Source organism: Triturus cristatus, chromosome 5_1 (genome assembly GCF_964204655.1).
Source record: "Triturus cristatus chromosome 5_1, aTriCri1.1, whole genome shotgun sequence".
NCBI classification, from domain to species: Eukaryota; Metazoa; Chordata; class Amphibia; order Caudata; family Salamandridae; genus Triturus; species Triturus cristatus.
The window spans coordinates 894636955-894664870 of record NC_140587.1 but is presented as its reverse complement, the minus strand read 5'-3'; the positions used below and the strand labels follow the sequence as shown (position 1 = coordinate 894664870).

Below are 27916 nucleotides of genomic sequence, written 5' to 3'. Positions count from 1 at the left end.
TAACATTTTTGTGATTTTATGTGTTTATTGCCTGATCTGCACATAGTGCTGTCTGACCTTTGCTCTTGTTTACTGCAAAGGTCGGACATAGTCCTGTCAGAACATTGCTCTTGTTTTGCACATAAGTAGTGTTCCCATAGAAGGACTTTTTAATAGCATTTGTTTTTTAAATGAGCTTGAGTAGCATGATGTTTTATGATTGTATGTTGATGTATTTATTGCGTTGTTTTGTCCATGTATACTTTGATGGTACTTGGCTACCGAATATACACCCTTATGCATCAAGCCAAAATCCAGTCGGTAAAATACCGATTCCTTATTAGCTCCCGGTATTAAGTAAAAAATACCCAATCCCAATGCATCAACCCAAAAGCAGAAATCGGTATTTAAGGAATCCTTAAATAGCGATTCTTTAAATAGGGATTCCTTAAATACCGATTCCTTAAATAGCTCTTGCATTTAAGGAATCCCAAAGTGAGATTCCTTAAATGCAATGCATCAAAGTTAAAAAATTAGCGATTTCGCTAATAAGGGGAGCAAATTACCATGAAGATGAACTGCATGGTAATTTGCAAAAACTTTGAAAAATGCTCTTTTGTGCATTTTTCAAAGTGTCATGTTGCGCACACACATGCCCTTAGAGCATGTGTGTGTGCAGCATATGTGCACATATCATTTTCAGGGGTGCAACAGGGTGTCCTTTTGACACCCTGGCACCCTTGAAAGTGCTCCAGCTATTAGCGATTCGGTAATACCGAATCGCTAATACAGAATGGCTTTACATTCATTCCTATGGGCCTCCAAGCCCATAGGAATGAATGGGTAGGTATTCCTTATTACCGATTCGGTATTACCGATTCGGTAATAAGGAATGTTAAGGAATCGCTATTTGAATAGCGATTCCTACATGCATAGCCTTTTGCTATTCCTTATTAGCGATTCCTTATTTTTCGCTAATAAGGAATCGCAAATGCTACTGTTGATGCATATGCCCCATAGTTTTTACTACTACTACTACAATAACCTTAACTCGCCACTCTGCAGTGCACTTTGTTCTCAGAAATTATGTGATTTCTGATGCCATAAGCGTTGGTATAAATGCTAATATTTCAGAAGGTATAAGTGATGTGATATGAAAGGGTATAAGCAGTGCATGTTATAGTGGCGAGTAGGGGTCTGTCTTCAATCAATTGCGAAATTTGGTCAACGGCTACTCTTTCTGTAAGTTTGCCCGGAATAATCAGTTTCATATAGGTCTGTAGTTGTCATGGTATTGAGCGTTGAGGTTAGTGTTTTTTCATAATGTGTGTATGTGTGACTTTTTTAATACTTCTGGGAAAACGCCTGTGCTTAATGAGTTATTAAGGAGTGTCCTGGCACCATGACGTATGAACATAGCAAGATAAACTTGTTCAGCCTGCACTGCCTCAGATCACTCCTTTTCATCGCAGGAGCAACTGACTAAACTGCTGCTTGTTAATTAGCTGGGTCCTCTTAGCATAATGGATGGAAGGTATGTACTGTCCGTCCTTTGTCTTTTTTTCGAAATAATAAAAGAACTGTATTGGTGTTGATCAGTTATGCTAGGTACAGTGTATTGAGATGTATGTTTTTTTCACACCTACTATATTAAACCTTTAGTTGTGTGTCTGTCTTCCTGTATTTTGAAAAAGTTTCTTTTCCTTGACATATTACCGCCGGTTCTGTGGTGTGGTTTCCAAAAGTGATATGTACTATCTGTCTAACTGTCCTGCGTGAGGGAAAGCGGCGCTGATTTTTGAAAATATTATTAACTGTCTCAGGACACTTTTAGGTTTTTATTTACTGTGATAATCAAATGAAAGCTGTTACAAATAGTTCAATTTTTAGTTTATGTAAATAATTGAACGTGGAAAATAGGGGTAATTTGTAGATTTTGTAGATTATGTATTATTAGTACTCACAGTTTTCCATGTGTAGAATTTACACTTTGGTTGATCATTTTAATTGATTTTATGGTACGTTTAGCCGTTTGCTAAATAACATTGAAGTTGATTCAGAAAACGACCCCTATTCCCATACCTTTGCTATTTGCCAGCACTGTAAACTATAGGTATCACTCATACTCTATCTGAGGAGGCTTATGTCCGCCATTAATGAATTAGATACATTAATAAATGGCCCATGTTTGCAAATCGGGGCAGTTCTGAACTGCTAAAGACACGTACTATAAGCATTTTCCAATGTATGCTTGACTGCATGGATTTGAGCTTGCTGAAGGCAATGTTTGTCCTAATATCAAGGTAATCGGCAGAAACTGACACAGCAGACCTTAAGACGAGCCCACAAGCTTCCAAAAAAACTGACTTTCAAACTGACCTATCAGAGTAGTCTGTCCAGCACTGCGTGACTGCCTTATAGGCCAACCCCTGCTGAAAGTTAAAGAACTACAGAATTCGAACTCCACAGAAGCAGAACAAAGGAGATGTCAGCTGTGAGCGTTTAATTGACCGGACAATGTTAGCAAACGGCTGCCTCCTCACTGCTGAGAATGTAATCTGTTACACACAGTGGTCCGCCATTGTCTCTGTATTTAAAAAATTGCAAACTTTTTGCGATTTCTTAAAATTCCTTAATTGCGATTAGCAAATTGCGAAATCGCAATTAAGGAATACCTGCCCATTCATTCCTATGGGCCAGGAGACCCATAGGAATGTATGGGAAGTAATTCTCAAATTGCGAATCGCAATTTGCTAATCGCAATTTGAGAATAATTTCAAAGGTGCAAGGGTGTCAAGATGACACCCTGATACACCCCTGAAATTAGCATGTGTGGTCATATGGCGCACATACATGCCCTAAGGGCATGTATGTGCGTCACGTGGCACTTTGTAAAATTACAAAACGTGCATTTTTAAAAGAAATCGCAAATTAACACCAACTAGTAGTTGGTGGTAATTTGCGATTTCTTAAGGATTAATCGCAATCCTTTGGTGAGTGTTACATTTCATTTAAGAAATCGCAATTTGTGATTTCTTAAATGCTTACGCAAACTTAAGAAATCGCTAATATAGCGATTCTTTAAATTTGCGTTGGGAATTAGCCTAATACATCCCGTTTTGCGAATTTTTAATCGCAAACGCTGTATTTTGCGAATCGCAGCGTTTGCGACTAAAAATTCGCTTGATACATATGCCCCCTGGACATTAGCATTTTCACCTTATCTGCATTTGCCAAACACGCATCTTTACTGGAGAACTCGGGGAGGCGGCTATGTGGCTCGTTAAGCTAACCGCACCTAAAAATAATTATTCGACATTTATTTATCTAGCAAGCAAGAATGTGTATTCTTCTTTTGAATACAACGAGACAGCTGTGAAGATGGCAGAAACACCTGGCACGGTTTTACGATGCACTTTTCTGACCACCCCGTGAACAGCGCAGGCGCCAGTAGGTAGTTATAGTTAGGACCTATTTTCCATAGGAAATCTGCAACATTCTATTTGGAATAACATTGGCGCCGATTGACGAATCTTCGCGAACTTTTTGAAACTTTTGGCGAGCTCCAGTCCGCTCCTATCCTGAAAATTTCACGGTGATTCGTCAAGCGGGGGCCGAGAAAAAGGGGAGTCCCAAAATGCGATTTCCCCATGCATTTTCCCCTAGGACCTGTTGACGCAGCTACAGCCCGAACTGCTGAACGGAATTACACCAAATTTGGCAAAGAGGTAGTCCTCAGTTCAGACTCGTGCGTTTTGCTTAAATGGTGTAAATCCATTCAGTAGTTCCTGAGAAAAATAGAGTTAAAAAGATAGATATATCTGGGCGGAGCCTAACCACACATCTCATCGTGAGATCTGATTGGCTGTCAGTACTTCATCCAAGAAGTGTTGGCAGCCATCTTGGGACCAATATACATGATAGCACCTCATTTTATGACACGACACGGAGGCCAACATTATGCAATAAATCCATTGCTACCACTCAGCAGCAACAAGAAATAAATAAATAAAACCATGTTCTTAGAATAAAGAATTCAGAATCTCTAAGAACATTCCAATAATAACAAAACTGCTCTACATCTACATATCTCCCTTCTTTTATTGCTGCTGCTCAATGAGATAAGTATCACTTTACATTTGGGAAATTTAAAATGAGGAGAAATGTTTTTGTGTGATGTTTATGAAGTGAATATATTTAATGATTAAATGATTATGGGAAATGATAAGGTTTAGAAGTAAAACAAGGAACTTGTAAAAATATTTTTTTAAAAGGTTTAGTATTATTTAAGTTAAGGAAAATAAATTTATGATAAGGGAAGGAAAAGGTTCAATGAAGATTATAATTGGGTTTTGTTTATGAGCAAAAGGATGGTATCTTGATATTTTGAATGAGGCTTGGTGAATGAGAGGTGAAGGAAAATGAAATTATAGCGCAGTTTTTAGTTTTCTTTATTGAATTTTGTCGAGTGTGATAAGGAAATGGCATCGAAAAAAGTAAAAAGTACAAGGAGGAAATCAGTTTAAATGTCATCGTTCAAATTTGAAATGTGCAGTGTGCGCGAGGAATTGAAGTTGAAATAACAGCGAGCGGTGCTCGCGTGCTTACCGGGTGATGTAGTGTAGAATTCTGGTGTGAGGAGAGAAGGAAGGGTTCCTGTGCGATCCGCGTATGATTGTATTGTGGAAATGAAGGAGGGACTTTGCGCGCGAGGGAAATGAGTTTATTTGTCCCTTTCGACTCGCCGTATGAACGTCGGTTGCTAGGCAACGACGTTTGTTAGACAGGATCAGAGAGAAAGAGTCCTTTATAGTGTAGAGAGAGGAGCTGAAGGTAGCGTTTGTGAAAGGAATAGAGAATTGAAAAGGATAAGAATAGTTTAATTTGAAAAGGTGGAATTAAATAATAAGTAAAACTGTAAAGGTGTATCCGGGCAAGAGTTTAAATCTTAGATTTCTAAGGAAGAAAATTCCAAATCAATGTAGATAGATCCGATGGTGTTTAGTCATATAATCGTGCTTTATTCGTCAAGTATGAATAAAGAAAGGAGAAGGGCACAGCCAACACGTGTTTCGCCCCCTAACCGGCCATCAGGCCTGGGGCTTCCTCAGGGCTGTATATAGGCAATGTAACAACAAAAGTTTCAGGAGAATTCGGTCAGTGATGAGCACATATCACACAAAGTTGTGGAAGGTAAGTATAGAGGGGTTAGTAAGAGAGAGAAAAAAAAGGGAGGGGAGAAGGGAGGGACAGAGTTGAGGTGCGAGAAGTGGGCGAGGTAAATTTACAAGAGGTTAATGTAAGAGGGAACGGGAAGTATAAGGGTGAGGGATTTAAGGAAAAAAAATATTAGGGTGTGAGTGAGAAGGAGTATTGTGAGAACCGGAGTTAAAATATTTTTAAGTGACATGTAAGTGATGGAAGGAGTGCACTGGGTAACGATAGTTGATAGATGATAGTTTTCAAGAGAGTGACAAATTTAAAGAGAAGAATGGAAAACATTCCAATTTTATACATACGAAATATCGAGGATGGTCATTTAAACATATTGACATCAGAAAGAGAGAAAAAGACACAGGTTTGTGTAAAAAGTCATTGAGCCCCAATATAAAAAGAGCGTGCATATGAGAGACAGGTTGAAATCAATTCAAAGTTTGCATGGTACATTGGTCAAATATCATAATCAGAGAGGAACAAAATTAGAAGTCAAATTACAGCATGCGGTCATTGAAGAGAAAGAGATAGTGTTGCATATAGTATCATAACAAGATCAATCAAAAAGTCGCGTGTATGCAGAACGGGTTGTAACGGATTAAAGAGGGTTTTCATAGTAATCGTGCAATCAACAAGGCGCAGGTTTTTTAGAGAGTACAATCGTCAATGAAGTAAAAGTTACCATATTAAATGTAAGCGTTATAATTAAGATTTGTAGAAAAAACAAGAGTAACATAAGAAAGTCAAGTAGATTAAAGCGAACGTATATTTACAGAATATTTGTAATTGGCGGCATCAGGGGCAGCGGGGTCAAGATGTATGATGGAAGAAAGGATATCAGAATTAGTATCACTGGCTTCAATCGGTGGGGAGCGCGGAAGAAGGGGGCGTGGTGAAGTAAACGAGAAGAACAATGATACGGTGATTTTAAATAAAACGAGAGGTGGCGCGTTACAATTGAAGCAAGTTCGGGCAATAGGGTTTAAGGATTGCAGTATCATGCACTAGGGGATAGAATGATAGTGAATGAGTATCAAGGGCTGTAAATTAGGTAGAGGCGGTCAAAACGGAACAAAGTCCGTGTGGTTGTAGCAGTAGTGCTATAATGGGTTGTGAGAGGTGCTCATAGTTGCTCGACAAAACGGAGAATAGTGAAGCTAGACGTTAAAATCAAAGCAGTCAAAAGGACGGACGTAGTTGGAGTGTGTTAAGCTAGTAGTGCACTCCGGTAAAAAGGTGAGCAGTGTCGTCGGAGGTTCAAGGTGTGATCCAAGGATCACTTACCGGTTAATCTCGTACTGGGGTTTCAATTAGAGAGAAAGGGTTATTGAACCCTGGATTCTAGAGGGAAGAAGAACAAAGAAAGGCTGATGTAACATGTGAGCTAAGCGTAAGCTGGGACACTGCGGTGGTGGTGGTATTATTGCTTACCTTAGGTCTCGGCTAATGCCAGGTTCGGTGAATGTCTTCGGCTGAATTCGATAAGTGAGACCAATAGAAACAGACATCCTTAAAAAGGTCGCGTGTTAGTACTTCCGGGTAGTAACCCGGAAAAGACGAGGTTCATGCGCAGGCGCCATTTTGGAACGAGGTGATTTTTAATGGAAACAAACGAGGTGTTTTTTGGTAGGTAGCGCCATGTTAAGACGGGTAGAAATCAGTGGGAAGACCGGGCGAGAGGATATGGATATATTGGTCGAATTGAAAGAATAGAAGTAAAATCAAGTATTTCATGAGAGTCAAAATTTAAGAAAGTGCGAAAGAGTAGCATTACAGGACATATTTAAAGTAGAACTGACAATAACATTAAGTAATGATAACATGAAAAACCACTTGAGTACATTGAAGGAAATCAGAGTATACCAGAGGAATGATAAGTAAACCGGAAAGGTCCATGGCCACAAAATAGGCCGTCCAATGGTCATAGTCTGAGTCTTCCCAATGATCAAATAGACGCTAAGAAGCGTATGATATTAAATGATACAGAAGGAGGGTAAAGTAATGGTGTATTCTGGCTGGGAAGACGGATTGTACAGTATGGAGGAGCAGAGTACCGTTAGACCTTTAGTGATCTCCTAGCCATACATGCATTTCCGCATCCTTGTTAAGTCCCAGATTAGTTGTATTGTAATTCATGATCAGTTCACTTTCGCGTCTCCGTAGTCTAAGTTCACGGTTTCCCCCTCTCTTGGTTTGGTGTACAATTTCCAAACCGAAGAAGCGGAAGTCCTTTTTGTGATGATGTTTTTCCTCAAAGTGTTCAGTTAGTGGGTGACCAGAAGTGTGTTTATGAATGTTGCGATAGTGTTCCTGAATCCGGATTCGTAGTGGTCGAATCGTGCTACCTATGTACGGAAGGTTGCAGGGGCAAATTATTACATAGATGCAGAATTTGCTATTGCAGTCAATCCATTCTTTTATGACAAATTCTCTCCCCTGCGTTATAGGTATTCTTGTCATTTTATTACAGCTCAGTTTGCAGATGCTGCAGTTTTTGCATGTGCGGTATCCTGGAGGCCTGTCTACGAATGTGGTGACTGTATTCCGTTTGTCTTCAAATTCTGACTTACATAGGATATCCTTCAGGTTTGGTGCGCGTCTGAATGTGATTTCTGGGTATGTTTTTAGATCTTGAGTCAGGTTAGGTGTTTGTTGTAGTAAGTGCCAGTGTTTTTTAAGGCTTTGTCTAATTTGGTGATGGCCAATGTTATAGTCGGTAATACAGCGTATTACTGACTCATTCTTTTTTGCTTCTTTGTTTTGTTGGAACATCTGCTTTCGTTCCATTTTGGCTACTGTGGTCATTGTATTTTTCAGCGTTGATTGTTCATATCCTCGTTGTGTCAGTCTTGATACAATTTCTTCTCCTTTTGTTTTGAAAACCTCGTCTTCACTGCAGTTCCTGCGTGTCCTTAACAATTCCCCTTTTGGGATGTTCTTGATGTTATGTCGTGGGTGAAAGCTGTCAGCGTGTAGGATGGAGTTTGCTGCTGTTTCTTTCCGATATAATTTACTTTGTAGCGTGTTGTCTTTGACATAGAGTGTTACGTCAAGGAAGTTGATCTCTTTTTTGGAGAAGGTATGGGTTGTTTTTATTCCCCATGGGTTTTTATCTAGTTGTTCCAAGAATCTTTTTAGTAATGTCTCATCTCCTTGCCAGATGCACAGGATATCATCAATATATCGCCGCCATAGTATAATATGGGCGGTGAAATCGGCAAATTCTGGATCCCACAGCCAGAATTTTTCTACATGGCTCATGAAGATGCAGGCGTACGGCGGCGCAAATTTGGCTCCCATGGCCGTACCGCGTACCTGTCGGTATATTTTTCCATTGAAGCTGAAGACATTGTTTTCTAAGCAGAAATTCAGCATTTCAAGGGTCATTTTGTTGCATTCCAGTAGGTTGGCAGATTGCGTCCATAGTGAAAGTTGTGCTGCAGTAAGACCATCCTGGTGTTGAATGGATGTATACAGGCTGACTATGTCTATGCAGACCAGTATGAAATCTGGTTCCCAGGTAATATCTTGAAGCTTGTCAAGAATATCTTTCGTGTCTTGAATAAAGGATGGTATCTCCTTCATGAGTCCTTGTAATTTTCTGTCCACATATTCTCCTAACCTGGAGCATGGTGAGTTAATACCTGCTATGATAGGTCTACCAGGTGGAGGAAAGATGCCCTTATGGATCTTTGGGAGGAGGTATAGGGTGGGCATGGTAGGGTATGGAATGTACAGGAATAGTTTTTCTGATTGGGAAATGAGTCCTAAGGAATACCATTTGTCAAGCATACTAGTGATTGATTTTAGTATGTCTTTAGTAGGGTCGTTCGTTAGGAGTTCATAGCAGGCGTTGTCAGCAAGTTGTCGGTTTGCCTCTAGGATGTAGTCATCTATATGTAATGTCACTGGGTTACCCCCTTTGTCTGCCTCCTTGACGATCAGGTCTTTTCTTTCCTTGAGGTTATTAATTGCCTTCCTCTCTTCTTGTGTGATGTTTTGAGGTAGATATTTGGATTTTCTTTGGTATTTGGTATATTCGTGTTCTAGATCGCGTGTGACTGCCAGGTGAAAGGCATCTATGCTGTTGCCTGCAGGTAATTATGGCAAGAATGTAGATTTTTTGGTTAGTCTGCTATCAATGGAAAGATTAGTTTTGATTCCGAGTTCAAGTGCTGTTGTGGTAAGTGTGTCCGGATCGTTGTTTACCTCACAGAGGTGGGTCAGTAGGTCTACATGTTCTAATTCTTGAATTGATAGTTCTGATGTGGTCGTTGTTACTGGAGGCTCTTGACTCGTATATTGGTCTGCAAAGAACACTTTTAGTTTCAATCTGCGGATGAATTTAAACAGGTCTATTCGTGTTTTAGTTAGATTCCATGGGGCCGTTTTGTCGAGCAACTATGAGCACCTCTCACAACCCATTATAGCACTACTGCTACAACCACACGGTCTTCGTTCCGTTTTGACCGCCTCTACCTAATTTACAGCCCTTGATACTCATTCACTATCATTCTATCCCCTAGTGCATGATACTGCAATCCTTAAACCCTATTGCCCGAACTTGCTTCAATTGTAACGTGCCACCTCTCGTTTTATTTAAAATCACCGTATCATTGTTCTTCTCGTTTACTTCACCACGCCCCCTTCTTCCGCGCTCCCCACCGATTGTAGCCAGTGATACTAATTCTGATATCCTTTCTTCCATCATACATCTTGACCCTGCTGCCCCTGATGCCGCCAATTACAAATATACTGTAAATATACGTTCGCTTTAATCTACTTGACTTTCTTATGTTACTCTTGTTTTTTCTCCAAATCTTAATTATAACGCTTACATTTAATATGGTAACTTTTACTTCATTGACGATTGTACTCTCTAAAAAACCTGCGCCTTGTTGATTGCACGATAACTATGAAAACCCTCTTTAATCCGTTACAACCCGTTCTGCATACACGCGACTTTTTGATTAATCTTGTTATGATACTATATGCAACACTATCTCTTTCTCTTCAATGACCGCATGCTTTAATTTGAGTTCTAATTTTATTCCTCTCTGATTATGATATTTGACCAATGTACCATGCAAACTTTGAATTGATTTTAACCTGTCTCTCATATGCGCGCTCTTTTTATATTGGGGCTCAATGACTTTTTACACAAACCTGTGTCTTTTTCTCTCTTTCTGATGTCAATATGTTTAAATGACCATCCTCGATATTTCGTATGCATAAAATTGGAATGTTTTACATGTATTTGTGGTATACCATTCCTCTCTTTAAATTTGTCACTCTCTTGAAAACTATCATCTATCAACTATCGTTACCCGGTGCACTCCTTCCATCACTTACATGTCACTTAAAAATATTTTAACTCCGGTTCTCACAATACTCCTTCTCACTCACACCCTAATATTTTTTTTCCTTAAATCCCTCACCCTTATACTTCCCGTTCCCTCTTACATTAACCTCTTGTAAATTTACCTCGCCCACTTCTCGCACCTCAACTCTGTCCCTCCCTTCTCCCCTCCCTTTTTTTTCTCTCTCTTACTAACCCCTCTATACTTACCTTCCACAACTTTGTGTGATATGTGCTCATCACTGACCGAATTCTCCTGAAACTTTTGTTGTTACATTGCCTATATACAGCCCTGAGGAAGCCCCAGGCCTGATGGCCGGTTAGGGGGCGAAACACGTGTTGGCTGTGCCCTTCTCCTTTCTTTATTCATACTTGACGAATAAAGCATGATTATATGACTAAACACCATCGGATCTATCTACATTGATTTGGAATTTTCTTCCTTAGAAATCTAAGACTTAAACTCTTGCCCAGATACACCTTCACAGTTCTATGTTAAATTAGGGGGATAGGGGCCCCTCCCCCTGTTTCTGGGCCAGAACCAGTTCAAGAAGGATCTATGCTTATTACATGACTAGTAAGGGATTATGACCTTTTTCCCCTCACCCAAAGGCATTAAATAATAAAATTGAAGAGGGAGTAAAGGTGTGAGGTATATATAAGAAGAGGGATTTACTTACTTTTCTTAGTTGGTGAAGTAAGATTTATTTTGAGGGAAATGGAGCAAGGTGAGGGCACGTTGGAAGACAGAATTAACAAAGCAATTGATAAAATAACAACTGAGGTTTCATTAAGAATGGAGAAAAAATTGGAATTGATGGCTGCTTCAAAATCAATAGGACAGGAGGAGGAAAGTTATTGGTCAGCTAATGAAAATGAAGTAGCGCATTCAAGTAAAAAGGCTTCAAGGAAAAGGAAACATGTTTCAACAAGTGAAAAACATGGTAAGAAGCCAAGATCTACAGTGGTAGAACATATTTGCTGTTCTGACAGGCAAATAGAAGATGAAGCGAGCAAAAATGAAGGGCAAGAAAGAGGACCAAGTGAAGGAGTAAGTAAGGGAATGCGAAAACATAAATATGTAATATGTGAAGATTTCTCTGAGAGTGCAGAGGTAGAAATAAGTTGTAGTTCGGATTTTGAATCTGAAGAAGAGATGAATGTGAAAAAGGGTAAAAAGGATGAAAAACAGGATCGGATTTAAAAAATATTAAAGATCCAATGGGTAATGATATGTTTGACCCATTAATGATAAAACATCCTTTTTCACCCGAATGGACACCGTCTGATCATGTTGTTAAGTATTTAGAATGTTGGATCAGAAGGGAAATACCGAAAGAAGTACGTGTTCGTCTTAGATCAGAATGCCCTCGGCCTATTGTGGAGAACAAGGTTCTGATGACACCAGAACTTGATTAAAAAATGATAGCTTTTATTGCAAAAGGGGGACGTGACCTAAGGAAAGGAATAGATCGTGGATTAAAATCATGCCAGGATAGAATACTAGATGTGGTTGGCCCAGTCTCGAAAATATTTGATATGGCAGAAGAGGCCTTTGTTAGTAAAGAAAATATTGATGTTCAAGAACTTAGAGAATGGGTACAAAGAGTGATATGTTTATTGGGCAACGCTAATACAGCGTTATCAATTGAGAGAAGGAAGAGTTTATTACTAAAAATAGACCCAAAGTTGGTAGACCTTGCGACTAAGGAAGAAGGACCTTTAGCTAGAGGTCTTCTTTTTGGAGACAAATTTATTAAAGATCTATCAAGATATGTAGGGACGTTCTGCAGCCTACAAAAGTCTCAAAGAGAGATAAAGAAAGTGTTTGGTGAGCGTGTTTTTGGTTCGGCCGGGAGAACACGGAGTCGGTTCCCGGGCCAAGGACAAGGAATCACAAGAGGCTCCTTTTCAAGAGGATTTGGGTCAAGAGGCTACCAGGGTCAACAATTCTATAGAGGTGGCAGATTTTTTCCGCAACGTCAACGTGCAAGAGGAAGATATAATAGAGGAGAGAGACGAGGAAGAGGCTCAAGTGGTAAGTCAAGACCATACTGTTATCCAGATAAAATTGGGTGGCAGACTTGCCCAGTTTTCAGAGGTTTGGAGGTCAATTACAAAGGACTTATGGGTTTTGGAGACGGTTCAGGGTTACAGAATAGAATTTATAGAGGATCCAAAACAAAGTGTTTTTCCAGGACGTATGGGTTTCAAAAAAGATCAGATGCAGTTGATAGACTTAGAGGTACAAGATTTGTTAAAGAAAGGTGCAATAGAAAGAGAGAGAGAGAGTGTAGAAGGTTTTGTAAGCAATATTTTTCTGGTAGAGAAGAAAGACAAAGGGGGCATGCGTCCAGTAATAAATTTACGTCAGTTGAACGACTGGGTGGTATATCATCATTTCAAAATGGAGGGAATACATCTGTTAAAAGATGTGTTGTTGAAAGGAGATTGGATGACAAGATTGGATTTGAAAGATGCTTATCTGACAATTCCAATTTGGAAAGATCATCAGAGATATTTGAGGTTTGTGTGGAGAGAGAGAATTTGGAAGTTTGTGTGTCTACCTTTCGGCCTGTCATCCGCACCGTGGTGTTTAACGAAGGTGCTTCGTCCAGTGGCGGCATTCCTGAGAGAGAGGGGTATCCGTTTGATAATTTATTTGGACGATATATTGATAATGGATCAGGACAGGAATACGCTTCTAGATCATACAAAGTTAGCAATAGGTTTGCTAGGGTCTCTGGGTTTTGTTGTAAACAGATTAAAGTCTCAGTATGTACCCAGTCAGGAAACACAATTTTTAGGTTTTGTGGTGAACACAAAGGAAGCTGTACTGAAACTTCCAAAAGAAAAACTGAAGAGAATTCGAAAAGAGTTGAAGAATGTATTGAAAATGAACAGCATATCTTTGAGAATGTTGGCTCGAGTAGTTGGACTTTTGTCCTCTACAATTCAGGCTATTTTTCCAGGTCCGTTACATTACAGGGCATTACAGAGGCTGAAGCTTTGCATTTGAGGAATGGTTTGAAATACTCGAAGAGTATTTGTCCTTCTCCAGAAGCAAGGGAGGAGTTGATTTGGTGGCTAAGGAATATGGAAGCATGGAATGGAAGAGCTATTTTTGGAGAAAATGCGGATCTGATTATAGAGTCAGATGCAAGCTTGGATGGTTGGGTGCAAGATGCGGATTGTTAAAAACTGGAGGTCGTTGGGCAAATCAGGAAAGAAGAATGCATATAAATTGTTTAGAGTTATTGGCTGGATCATTTGCAATAAAATGTTTTGGGAATCAGACTGCAAAATGTTGTGTGATTTTGAGGCTGGACAATGTTTCTGCAGTAAGATATGTCAACAGGATGGGAGGTCCAAGATCAAAAGGTTTGGCAGATTTAGCGAGAATATTTTGGAATTATTGTTTGAAGAGGAATATTTTTGTTCAAGCAGAACATATTTCAGGGATTTCGAATTCTGTGGCAGATTGGTATTCAAGGAACTTTTATGACTCAAGCGACTGGATGTTAGACAGGTTGGTTTTTATGAGATTGAACGAATTTTGGGGTCCTTTTCAGGTGGATCTTTTTGCGAACAGAATAAACACTCAACTTCAGAGATTTTTCAGTTGGCATCCGGATCCAGAAGAAATGGGAATAGATGCTTGTCTACAGGATTGGAGAGGTCTACGCCCTTATGCTTTTCCACCGTTTTCAATGATAAGCAGGGTGACAGGGATGATTCGGAAATGGAAGGAAACGGTAGTGATAATCACCCCTTTTTGGAACTCACAAGCTTGGTACCCGATGTTGTTGGAGTTGAGTGTGGATCTTCCAATTCTTCTACCTATGTTTCAAGGGATTTTGAGGGGACCGCTGGGGGAGGTCCACACACTGGAGAACTTATGTCAGCTTCATCTGTTGGCTTGGAGACTTTCAGGAGAGTCTGGTTTAAGCCAAGGCTTTCGTCAGAGGCTTCAAAGCTCATTGAGGAATCCTGGTCTCATGGAACAAGGAAGGTTTATAAGTCGGCTTGGAATAGGTGGAATGGTTGGTGTGTGGAAAGGAACTTGGATCCCGTATCAGCAGATGTAGTCCATGTTTTGAATTATTTAACAGACTTACATAAGACAGGTTTGGCTTATAGATCAGTGAATTTGCATAGGTCTGCAATCTCAGCAGGTCATATTTTGGTAAATAAAATTTCGGTTGGACAAGATGTTATGGTGAAAAGATTATTAAGGAGCATCAGGTTAGCTAACCCACCTGGAACAAGGTATACTTCACTTTGGGATGTGACTTTGGTTTTGCGTTTATTTGAATCTTGGGATGATAATAATTTTTTGGACCTAAAACATTTGTCCTTTAAACTTACAATGTTGTTGTGTCTTTTATCTTTTAGGAGAGTTTCTGATGTGTGTGCATTAGAGATTTCAAACAGATGTTTTACTCCTGAGGGAATTTGTTTTTATATTAAACAAAGAACAAAAACTAATTCTACTTCTGTTTTTTATCCATACCTGTTTTGAAAAGAAAAACTTTATGTGGCACGTTGTGTGAAGGAGTATGAATGTAGAACTAAGCATTTGAGGCCTGTTGGAGTGGATCAGTTACTTATTTCTTTCAGGTATCCTTATAAAGCAGTTTCATCACCAACTCTGGCGAGATGGGTGAAATGTATAATGGAAAGAGCAGGTGTGGATATAAGTATGTTTGGTGCACACTCTGTGAGAGGTGCAGCTGCTGCAAAGGCACGAATTTTAGGTGGTAGTTTGCAAGATATTTTAAAATGTGCGATTGGTCATCTGAGTGTGTGTTTAGAAGATTTTATTTTAAACCAATTGAGAGTGCAGCTCAATGTATTGTTGATAAGCTTTAAACTTGCATAATGTTGGCCTCCGTGTCGCGCCATAAAATGTAGATTTTCCACAGCCTTGGTGGGCTGAAAATCTGGATTTTATTAAGGACACGGAGGCTAATATTATCCCTCCTCATCCCATCCCTGATGTGGTTTGTCTTGTATTTGTGCAGGTCAGAATTAAGATGATTGAATTCGGAAGATCACGGACAAACCTCATCTCTACGATTGGGAAAAGAAAGAAGAAGATGTCTTTTTGGTGGATTTTTTTCGAGTTTTAAGACTGATGATATGGAAATATTTTAAGTATTTCTCTCTTTTCGCAGGCAATACAAGAAGGGAGATATGTAGATGTAGAGCAGTTTTGTTATTATTGGAATGTTCTTAGAGATTCTGAATTCTTTATTCTAAGAACATGGTTTTATTTATTTATTTCTTGTTGCTGCTGAGTGGTAGCAATGGATTTATTGCATAATATTAGCCTCCGTGTCCTTAATAAAATCCAGATAGATTTTCAGCCTACCAAGGGTGTGGAAAATCTACTTTAAAAAGCATTGCAGTTAATAGAAGATTTTAAGACTTTAGTTACATTATAACTCATTTGTTGATGGTACCATACTCATTTTAGGAATTGTGGTGTGTTCTAAGGTGATTTTACCATGTGAAAAAGCCTTCTGCTGTGATATCATGAATCATATTTGAGAGAAAACTATTTTCTCATGATTTTCCCACAGAGGTTTGGAAGGTGATTGTGAAATCCTCCTTTACACAAAGTAAGACCATTAGGAGAAGGACAATCATAAGGTGAAAGCAGGTTTATTACCAAATACAATTGGACCCATCCAATCCTACATCCGGCTCTGACACAATCCCAGTTTTTTTCTCCCAACCGCCACAGTTGTTAGAACCTTCTTCAAACATGGCATTCTCTAACCTAGGCAACAAACTGAGCATTCCTACTCACCATGAGCACAGATAACCAGGTGTCAGAGAGACATAACAATGACACCAGGATACCACACACCTCCCCCCGTTAATCACAAAAAAAACACATGAGATGAACAAGGTCCAAAGTCCAAACAGAAAAGAAAATAACAATAAATTACATAAGATAATCTTTTAAATAATCTGGCCTCCTATGTACCCTAATGGTTTTGCGTGGAAGCACAGACAAAACAGATTCATCCCTTGACATATTTTCTCGATCCACATTAACATCAGAACATACAAAAATCCTTCCCAAATTCCAGATCTTGTGATCATGAGTCCTAGCCGCATTATTAAACACTTTAACAACTTGCATAGGCTCAGAAAATTTCACTTTTGAACCAGGAAGTCTTACAACCACTTTATCTCCAACCTTAACTTTCGTCTGCTTAGCAGATTTCCTTGCATCAAAATTTTCCTTGCTTTCTAAACACTTTTTCTCTTCTTTTTTTCTCCACTCTTCAACAGTACTCTCAAATGAAGTAGAAAGATTATCACCCAGACGTCGAACCCATGAGGGTTCTACCTGAGTACAGGGAGCTCTCCCCCTAAAAAGAACAAAGGGAGACTGACCCGTTGAGCTGTGTGGAGTCATTCTGTAGTCTTCAACTTTTCTCAAAACTTGATCTTTCCAATTTTTCCCAGAGCTTTTTGCCAAAGAAATCGTCTCCTTAATCATCCTGTTGAACCTTTCAACCATTCAACCATTCCATTGGTTTCAGGGTGATACAGGGAACATTTTTTATGTTTTATGCCCCTTTCCTTTAGAAATGTTTCCATTTCTTTCGAGACTAACTGCACCCCATTATCCATCAGAATTGACTCTGGAAAACCTTCCCTACCCATGAGATTTTCAAGAAACCTAATAACATGAACAGTTTCTATTCCAGATGTAAACTGTATCTCAGGCCACCTTGAAAATAAATCCAAAAGCACTAAAATAAAATTCTGTTGGCCATTGTAATGAATTGGACCCACAATATCCAGTGCTACTTCCTTCCAAGGTCCCCTTGGAAGTTCCCTGATGACCATGGGTTGAACTCCAAAACTTTGTAGCTTCAAGCGACCCAGCATTTTTCTTGTTCCAACCATTCCTCATTAAAGACATCACTTCCGACAAAACCGGATCCTTAGACAACTTTAACCGCCACTGTTCCTCATCAATGGTACCTCCAGTAACCAAACACACATGCAAATCACTCTCAACCCAATCCTCCATGTCTTCTTCATCACTGGACCCCTCAACCAGCCTAGAAAGAGTATCAGCTACAGTATTCTCAATGCCTGGGATGTATTTCATCTCAAAATCATACTCTTGAAGAGCTATGACCCACTTACTTATTCTCCCAGAAACCGGATCAATACCCTTCCTCAAAAATATCTCACATAAAGGTTTGTGATCAGATTTAACCAAGAATTTCGTACCCCACAAAAATTTCTTTAATTTCCGGATCGCCCAAAACACAGCAAGAGCCTCACGCTCAATCACCGAGTAGCGTGTTTCTGTATCTCTTAAACCTCTAGAAATGAAAGTAATAGTTTCCAAACCTTCCTCACCCTCCTGTTGTAACACTGCACCCAACCCTTTAACACTTGTATCCGTGGTTACCACAGAAGTCTAGAAGGATTAAAACCTTTAAGATTAGGTGCATTCTGAAGTTTTTCCTTAAGCCTAACAAATTCTTCATCACACTCCCGAGGCCATTTGAATTCCACACCTTTCCTCAACAGTGCTCTCATACTCGAACAATGTTCTGCAAAACCTTTTACAAATTTGTTATAGTATTCAGCCATCCCAAAAACTTCATAAGCTCCTCTCTAGAAGATGGAGGTGGCATGTGAGAAATCGTGTTAACCAACTCAGGCTTTGGAGAGATCCCTGCTCCTGAGATCGTGTGTCCCAAATAATGAATAGAGGAGGTTTCAAAATGGCACTTCTCCAGCTTTATGGTTAAATTGGCACCTTCAAGTCTCCCCAAAACATCATAAAGAATCCTCCTATGCTCCTTGTGATCTTTTGCAAAGACCAAAATGTCATCTTGATAGACACAAACCCCATCACACCCTTGAAGAACTCTCTCCATTGCACGCTGAAACACAGATGCCACAGACACTAAGCCAAACGGCATCCGAACAAATCTAAAAGTTCCAAAAGGCGTGATAAAAGAAGTTAAATCTCTTGAAGACATCTCAAGCTCAATCTGGTGGTACGCAGAGGCCAAATCAATCGTGCTAAACACTTTTGCTCCACCAAGTAATGTGAGTAGCTCTGAGATGTTAGGAAGAGGATACCTATCCACAATCACCCATTTGTTCAGCTGTCTCAAATCCATTGGCCTTGCTCGCGGCTACAATCCGGGGAAAAGCCACTCTGTGCTAGATACCTCTTCAATTATTCCACCATCTTTGAGCTTATCTAGTTCTTTCTTCATCTCCTCCCTAACTGCTAAGGGTACACTCCTTACTTTACAAGTAGAAGGTTGAGCATTGGGAAGCAGCGGTATATTCAATTTGAAGTCCTTAAGACACCCTAACTCCTCTCTAAACACCTTTGAAAATTTCCTTTTTATGTCACTCAAAACATTTCTATCAGCATCCAAATGAATCGTTTGAATGTTCTCTTTAAGAATAACTGGAGAGGGACATCCTGGATCTAACATGACTCCCAAATCTACTTAGTGAAACCAGCTGATGATGCTATCACCTTTCTGTGAAACATATACTTTCCCAGCAACATAGCGTCCACAATATTCAATTAAACCTACAAAATACCCACACAGGGGTATGGGTTCACCCCCATATGCTAAAGGACGTATGTCTGGTTTCATTAACTTGACTTTCCCAGCAAATTTTGTTTGAAAGAACATTTTAGACACAATGGTAATTTTTGCCCCTGAATCAAAAAGTACTTTAGTTGATTCACCCCCAACTTGTATGACATCTAAAGGACAAGATCTTTGCTCTTCATTCATACTTTGCTGTACATCAGATTTGATCTGGACCACAATTTGACCACATACAAAATCCTCTTCACGAGACTCTGTCTCCACAGTTTTTACATTGCTAGGCACAAATTTTGTTTTACAAACAACAGATAAATGACCCTTGCGCTTACACTTTGCACAAATTGCCTTTAGAGCCGGACATTTTTTGTCATTAGCATAATGTCCCAGCTTGTCGCATCTAAAACATTTCGGCACAAAGGCTTTATATTTACTTTTAAGAATATCATCCCCTCTCGACACATCTTTACCTATACCACCCTCCTTAACTGCTTGAACAGAAACTTTCACATCCTTCTTCAAGGTGTCAACACACTTTACAGAATGTTCAATTCTTTTAGCCACCTGCAACACCTCATCTAAGGAGGGTTCGTCTCTTAACCAGAGTTCTTCACGAACTTTTTCCAAGTTGCACCCCAACATAAACTGATCCCTTAATCTTTCCTCTAATAATTGATCAAATTTACAAGAAGATGCAAGCTTCCTTAATTGTTTAACATACACTTCTACCGACTCACCATCGTTCTGTAACCTTTTAGTAAATTGATACCTTTCAAGTATCGTACTAACCTTTGGTAAATAATGATTATCTAGCTTCTTAATACACACCTCATATTCATGCAAACCCCTGGCTTCCGCTGCAGTTAGATCAGCTAGATGATCAAAAACGTCTTGCCCCTCTGACCCAAGACAATGTAACAGAAGAGCGGTTTTCCGCTCTGCACCAAGATTCGCACCACAGACTTTAGCATATCTTTCAAAAACCTTCTTCCACTTTTTCCATCTGATAGTTGGCTCACCAGGTTCAGATAAAAAAAATGTTTCTGCCAAGTGAGCCCGGAGTCACAGTCACAAACGTCCTCTTCTTCCTGAATAAAAATGAGATTATACTGCATACTTGTTCATATTTTAAGTAGTTCGCACAGACACACATTTTAAAAATAATAAAGTTCCTAATACCCACCTTCTCTGAACAGTTAGCTTGCTGCCCCATCCACCTCCTCCCTATCCTCTGTTGTCTGAATCCATGGACTAGCCTCCTCCCTCCTGCCATGCATGTTCTGATGTGCTGCCACTGTCCTCCATTTAGCATGATGTACCAGTCCACTCCTCCTGCCCTCCATTGCCCAATTCCATGCCCCATCATTGACCTCCTGCTTAGCCTCTGTGCTTAGCTTGCTGCCCCTATTCTCCTTCCCCCTGCTCTCGTATGTCTTTGTGCATGCCCCTGCTCCATCCTTTTTTCCCACCATGTTCCATGGACCTGCCTCTCCTATCTACTCTGAGTGTTCTGTTGAGCTGCCACTCCCCTCCCACCTGCCTAGCATTGTCAGATGACTGTAACCTGTCCCTGCCACCTCCACCCTGTCTGTCCACATGCCATGCACCTATCCCCTTCCTCCTGTCCTCCATGGTCCATTTTACTGCCACACCCTTCTGCCCTCCCTAGTCTGTTGTGCTGCAACGGCAGCTCCTGACTGCCCCACGCGGTCTTTTGTGAGGCCCCTTCCCCTGAACTCTCTTGTCTGTGCCCAGGTCCTGACCCTCCCTTCTATCCTCCATGGTCCTTTGTGCATGCCCCTGCACCCTCCTTCTTGCCCATCATAGCCATTGTGCTGCCACTAACCCTCCTGCTTGCCATGCATGGTCTTCTGTGCTGCCATGGCCCCTCCCACCTTCCATGTGTGATCAGCTAGCTGCCCCTGACCCCCTCCCACCTTCCCTCCATGGTATGTGTGTATGCCATCATAGTCTCACTGTTGCTCTCCATGGTGTGTCTTGTTTCTAGTGCCCATCCTACCTGACCTCCATGGTCATCATGCTGCTCCTGCCCTGCCCCCTTGCCCCCAGCCCTCAGTTTCCATGTGCAGACCCCTATTCCCTCCCTCCTGGCTTGTCTGTTCCATTGTAATGCCCCTGATCTGTCCCTCCTGCCCTTTATGGTCTGTTATGCTGCAGCTTTCTCTCCTGCCTGTCCATTATGGTCAGCTAGCTACCATTGCCTCTTTCCCCTCTGTTCTCTGTTGTCCATGTGCATTGTCCTGTCCCCTCCCTATTGCTTTCTATGGATTGTTGTGCTGCACTCCCGTCCCGCATGCCCTGTGTGGTGTATTGTGCTGCTGCAAACCCTGATGCCTGCTCTGTAGGGTCAGTTTGGTACACCTCTCCATGTCCCTCCTGTCCTCTGTTATCCGAATCCATGTCCCTACCCCAATTCCTCCTGCCTACCATGAGCCAATGTACCATACTTGCGAACATTTTGAACTTGGCAAGAGGGAGATTTTGAAAAAAAACTGGGGTATTGATTTTCCCCTTTGAGTTACATTGAAAAAGAGGAGATTGTAGACAGGAGACAGATCAAATAAAGCCCATTTGAGCTTAAAAACATTGGACGTTTCCTGGCTGAAACGGGTCTGTTGGCATGTATGGTTGTACTACCACTGCCTCTTCCTTCTGCCCACAATGGTCTATTATATTGCCACAGCTTCTCTTGCCAGTCCTGTATTGTTGGTTTGTTCAAGTCAAAGGCTTTATTTCGATAAATCAAATCATAAAAGCATCACACTAACACAAAAAGACATTTATACAATTTTTTTTTTTAAATTAACCGTTAGTTTCTAGACATTTTTTCCAAAACATATCAAAGAGAATAAAAACAAAGTTAAAAATTTAAGATTTGAAGTTGGTCCTTCAATTAAAAAGCAAATTAAACATTAGATGCTAGCCTTTTGGCTCTAATGGACCATGTCCACGATAAAAATTTTGAAAGCCCACAAACGTACAATGTCCGGGTGTCCGATGTTAGACTACGGAGTGCCTCACTTGAGTGTCTAGTGCCCATACACCGACATATAGGTTTGAGCCCCGCTTGCCTTGGGCGCACATAGGCCGGACAGACAAACAGGATATGCGGTACAGTCTCTACACTAATTTGACAAAAGGGACAAAAAGGACTTGTCTGGGACGGGGGCTTCCAATGGGCAGTTAAGGCGCGCACTGGAAGAGACCCTACCCTAAATCTAAAATATAGGGCCCTATCATAAGATTTCCATGCCAGATCTAGGTAGAGTTCCCGAGATGGAACATCCTTATGTCTTAGGAACTCTTCCGTTAGCCTGCCAAGAGTTGGGTCAGTACTAACTCTATTGGTAACCCAGTTCCAATAGAGGGTCTTTATAGTTGCTTTCGGGGGAGAGGACCGACTATCCCAGGTTTCACTAAGACCTAGCTTACCAAGGAGATGTTTAACATCTTTAAGCCATTTTATTTTATGCCATCCCACCATTGACATTACTTCCGCTAGGCCCTTCGCATACTTGGCAAGTTCTGGGACTCGCCACAGTCTAGCCCATAGAAGCAACGGCCAGAGTTTTGCCAGATCATTGATGGGTTGGCAACCTAGGTCAAGCAACAGGGGTATCATTGGGGTACTCTGCGGAAGTGACATAATGCCCCTCAAAAATTTATTCTCAGACCTTGTCAGTAGATCTGTGTTAGATGTGCCCCAAAGCTCTGCACCGTAGAGGGCAGAACTAACACCCTTAGCCTTATAAATGTCAATAACAGGTGCAATAGTTTGGGTCGTGGCAGATCGCTGCTCCTTATACAGCGCCCCTGTAACCCACTTATGTTTTAGCAGCATTTTATGGAGATGAGGGGTCCACTGCATGGTATCTGAGATACGGATACCTAAATAGTCGAATACAGTGACCCTCTCCAGGGATACATTGTTAAGTACGGGGGATCGCCCAAGTTTTTTCGGGGGATTTAGCACTAGAAACTTGGTCTTGTCAGTATTTATAACAAGGCCACGTTGGTCACAAAAGGCCTGAAAATTATCTAGGAGGGCTTGGAGGCCTACCGGAGTCTTTGATATTAGGAGCGTGTCATCGGCGAATAAGAGGGTGGGGATTCGCTCCCCTGACAGGGATGGTGCATCTGATGGTTTTTCGAGTAGATGCTCAACAACCCCATTTACATATAGTGAGAAAAGGGTTGGAGCAAGAACACATCCCTGGAGGACCCCTCTCCCCACCGGTATCCTGTTCGTTTTCTGCCCCTCGGTGCCCCACCTCACTTGCGCGAAGTTACCTTCATGTAGCCTCACTAGAATAGACAAGATATTAGGTGGAATCCCCATATCTGCCAGCACACTCTATAGTTGTCCTCTGGGCACAAGGTCAAAGGCAGTCTTTAAGTCGATGAATGCAAGATAAAGACTGCCTTTGCCTATGAGAACCACTTTCCAATAAATCAACAATAACCTGAAAGCCTGCTCTATAGTGCCGGTGCCAGCCCTAAAACCCGCTTGATAATCAGAGAGAACCTCATTATCATTAGCCCATTGAAGGATTCTTTCAAGTAGCACCTTCCCCACAACCTTCTGGGTCGAATCTAAGAAGCTTATAGGGCGATAATTGGCTGGGTCCTCCCTCTGGCCCTTTTTAAAAATGGGGACGACCTCAGCCCCCTTCCAGGATTCGGGGATAGCGGCACCTTTATCAATTGCAGTGAGTAGGGTATGAATAAGCTTCCCTCATTCCGGCAGATTAGATCGAAGCAGATCCCCAGGAATGCCATCAGGGCCAGCTGCCTTTTGGGGCACAATGCAGCTAATCGCGTATTCAACCTCCTTAACTGTAAATGGGAATAAGGTGTTTTCTCCAGGTAGTATTAGAGAGCTACAAGGAGCCGAAGTAATAGTGATTCCTAGCTGACAAGAATACAGGCTTGAAAAATGATCAAACCAGGTCTGCCCAGTAATATTACAAGTAATAAGCTCGCTTTCGGGCCTGTTCCTTGCCCTTATAGCGCTCCAAAAGCGACCAGCATCCCGCCCAGCACTGGCCTCTCTAAGTGTATGCCAATATGCATCCTCCCACTCTTTTTTGGCTTTTGCAACCACCCAATTATATTCTTTCCTGGCTTGCTGGATCAGGGGTTGTGACTTCGCCTTGACAGCCTCAATTAGGGCAGATTTCTTCGGTCTACATTTGAATGTATACCATCCCTGCTTCACATTGGGCCTCTGGCGCCCTGTTACCCTACCCCCATGTATATGCACCACAAATTGATTACCTACCGATTTTAGGGTCTCCTGGAACAGTGACGTAACTCTAGAGGGATCAGAATGTTCTAAACAGTACATCTCCATCTCACTTAGCGAGGCATCCACAAGTTGTCCTATAACCCAAACTTTTGCCTCATCTAGGGCAACTTTGCACCATTTGAGGCGCCTTCCACAATTAGATGGAATAATTACAGATGTGGACGTTAGGTTGCATGGTGAAGCTAAGCTTTTTGTTTTACCCAAAGATGCTTTAGGGTTAAAGACAGGAAGTTGTGATCGCTGTCTACAGTGGGTAATACTACTATATCTAGGACAAATCGCCAAAGAGATAAGTCAAGGAGAATGTAATCAATCCTAGACGTATGATTCGCCCTATTGAATGTGTGGGCGCCCAAAGGATCTGAAGTAGTTCTGCCATTTAGTGCTCGTAAGCCATACTCCAGGGTCATAGCGTTCAGCTGAATCGCCCTCTGTGTCCATCTTTTGATTGGTTGGATCGCTAGTATAGGTATACCCCTCTTGGAATCATCCTCAGTGACATCTAGGATGTCTTCAGCCGCAAAGGGCTCAAAAGTACAGTTAAAGTCCCCCACGATCAATACTTGTGTACCATCACAGGTATCACCAAGAGCTTTTTCCAGCAGTGCTACTGTGGGGGATAAAGAGCTACCTTTGGTGCCCCTGGCATATACATTAAATATGTCAAGAGACCTCCCGTTGCCTAATCCTCTCAGTGAAATCCTAAGGATATCAGGTGAGATACTATGTTTTTGGGTGATGCTGCAACCCAAGGAAATGCTCACCCATATGAGGAGGCCACACGAAGGCCGACCCCTCCCCCATGGTGGCAAAACTGCAGGTAAAAAATACGTTAAATAGCCGACCTTATAGTTAGGTTCTAGACTCCATGTTTCCTGAAAAATGCATATAGTGTAAGACTCCACCAGGGTATTCCAGTCTGGAAGAGCTGTTTTCCTGGCAATTCCTGCTATGTTCCAGCTCATAATCCTCAGATCGGGCCCAACAGCCTCCACCTTATTCTGCAGACTGATAAAGTGATCACTAAGTGGTGTTGGTGATTCACCTCCAGAATCAGTTGCCATAAATAATGGCGGAAGAGCATGCGATGGAGAAGCCTTGCTCTTCCGGACAGAAGTAACTGCTGGAAAGATGGAAGTCCCCAGGGGGGTAACAGATATATTGTTACAATGCAATAAACCAAATCCGGAGGGAGAATTATTAGCACGCTCCCCCACAATTGCTATGCAATTACTGGTTGCCGCCACTCGAGGTGCTAACTCGAGTCTATCCCCCCTAGAAGTTACCTCAGGTTGGGCTGAAAACAGGTGTTTAGGAGAAATCCCAGGAGAAGTAATTGGGGACCTGCACCCTTTGGGCCTTCTGCTATCATCTGGGGCTGACAAGAGATTCAAAGGCAAGTAGTCTCTGCGTCAATACCCGGTATTGTTTCCGAGGTGAATATCTCCTCTAGCAAAAGCAGGGTTTGGGTAGAATCCAAAGTTATCAGCTTGCCCTCCCCACAGTTGGTTGCTAATGCTCTGTCTCTGATACCAGCTTAGTGGCCGCGGGTAAAAGTACCCCAAATCCCGGGTGCTAATTCCACCCTCACCATGCATGTTCTGCTGGCTACAAATAGTCCTTGCTATTCTACTGTCTTTAAAATTAACTAGGATACAATCCCCTTGGATGTCCTTGGTCCTTCTTCCCACCCAGCTAACTCGTCTAACAAGAATAATCCTGCCATCTAAGCCCCTCGGAAGTGGCCTATTATTGTTTAGCCAAAATGTAACTTTATTTTTAAGTTCAGTGTATGATTCCGTTTTTCCCTGCTTTAAACAAGGGACTCCTACCAATACAGCTACATAGGGCATACAAGCTGGAGGCAAATTAGTGCATGGAGGGTTAATTTCTCTACTATGAGCTAGGTCAAGATTTAAAGATTGATCATTGCCTTGTCTCTCTATATTACTACAATTCTGGTTGTCCTTCTGCACCTGGGTAGGTGAGCTATCACGTGTCCCCTTATCCCCTTTGGATGGTAACTGGAGCGTTGAATTACTAGCCTTATTTGATTTTATGGCTATCGCTGGAGCTTTGCTCGTTGGCGCCGTTCTCTCCGGGGGATTAGTTCCACTCGGGGTCTCTAAGGTGCCATCCAGCTTTAAGGATAAGCATTTGGCCACTTCAGAAGGGGCTACCAGTGAAGATTGTTTCTGAGCATCTAGTACTGGGCTATTTTTAGAATGTAGCTTGATTAAGGCCTTTATGGAAAAAAAAGTTGTCCAAGGTTCCCTGTTCAAAGCGGTCAAGTCTTGCTGTTAGCTCTTTCAACCTCTCAGTCAAAGGCAATATAAAAGACTTCAGAATATGCTCAATGCAAGCAATCGGGGGCATGTCCCTCTCAGAAATGGGGGGGCACGGCAAGATGGTATTACCACTAACAAGATCGTTGCATTCCTGGATATCAAGGGATTTATCCAGGGGAGTCTCTATTCTTTCCTGAAAGCATGCATCAGGAAATAGACCTTGAGCCTCAGTAACAGCCGCAGCATCCCTAGCTGCATTATTCTCAGTAATCTTGCCCCTTATAGCACTATTTCTAACAGGCCCTTTCTTTTTCTTGGTTCCCTCCATTAGCCCCTTACAGCTTCTTGTAGTTGGACAATCTTTAGCAGTGTATTTAGACTTACGCCTAGCCATCTGCCCTCTAGTTCTTACACTAGGACTATCACTGCTTACGCTTGACTGCGAATCAGAAGCTGAACTAGTGTTAACAGGCGTATTACAACTCCCATTATCGATAGGAACCCCAACCTGAGACGAGGAATCAACAGTAGCCTGGATTTGTAAAATGGGAGGGGTCAACGATAGTCTAACAAAGGAAGGGGGAGTCTCTGGGGATGAGTTGACCGCCGTGGGGGTTACATTTTGTAACATCAGGGGATAACCACCACCTGGAAGAGCAACAAAGGCCGGTGCCAGTAGCGAGTCCTGGGAATTGGTAGAGAACAACGATACATTTGCAGGGAGTAAGGGGGGCACAGAGCCAACAGGAAGCGAGAGACGACGCTCAGTGCTTTCAAAGGCATTGACCACCACCCCTATAGTTTTTTGGAGCATACGATCTATAGCGGTTAAACTAGGAAGCTGGGGTTTTATAACTTCTTTATGCTTTGGGACTGGAGCAGGGACAGGTATTACAGGGTTGCGCTTCCCCATTCCTTATCCTTATGATATGATATCAGATTGCATGTAACACTATAAACAGAAAATATGTAACTTTTATAGCCTGTTACTGCTGATATTACACAAGCAAAAACCCTGATTTGAAATAGCAGATAGCAAATAACCAAAGTACGAATACAAAGAGCCAAGAGGGGTGGCCCAGCCCGGCCTCACACGGCCACTAACGGCCAGAAACGGTCCCGCCCT

The 27916-nt window shown here is 41.6% G+C and overlaps 1 protein-coding gene across 2 annotated transcripts in view; it reads left to right on the top strand.

The window, feature by feature from the left end:
- The first annotated feature begins 1429 nt into the window (after positions 1-1429).
- LOC146831577 (cytidine monophosphate-N-acetylneuraminic acid hydroxylase-like) overlaps positions 1430-27916 on the top strand; it is a 567547-nt gene continuing 541060 nt past the window's right edge. For both annotated transcript variants that reach the window (XM_085605926.1, XM_085605925.1), the window contains exon 1: positions 1430-1513. In XM_085605926.1, the coding sequence (XP_085462052.1) occupies positions 1503-1513 (11 nt within the window). In that variant the 5' untranslated portion in view covers positions 1430-1502. The remainder of the gene's footprint in view (positions 1514-27916) is intronic.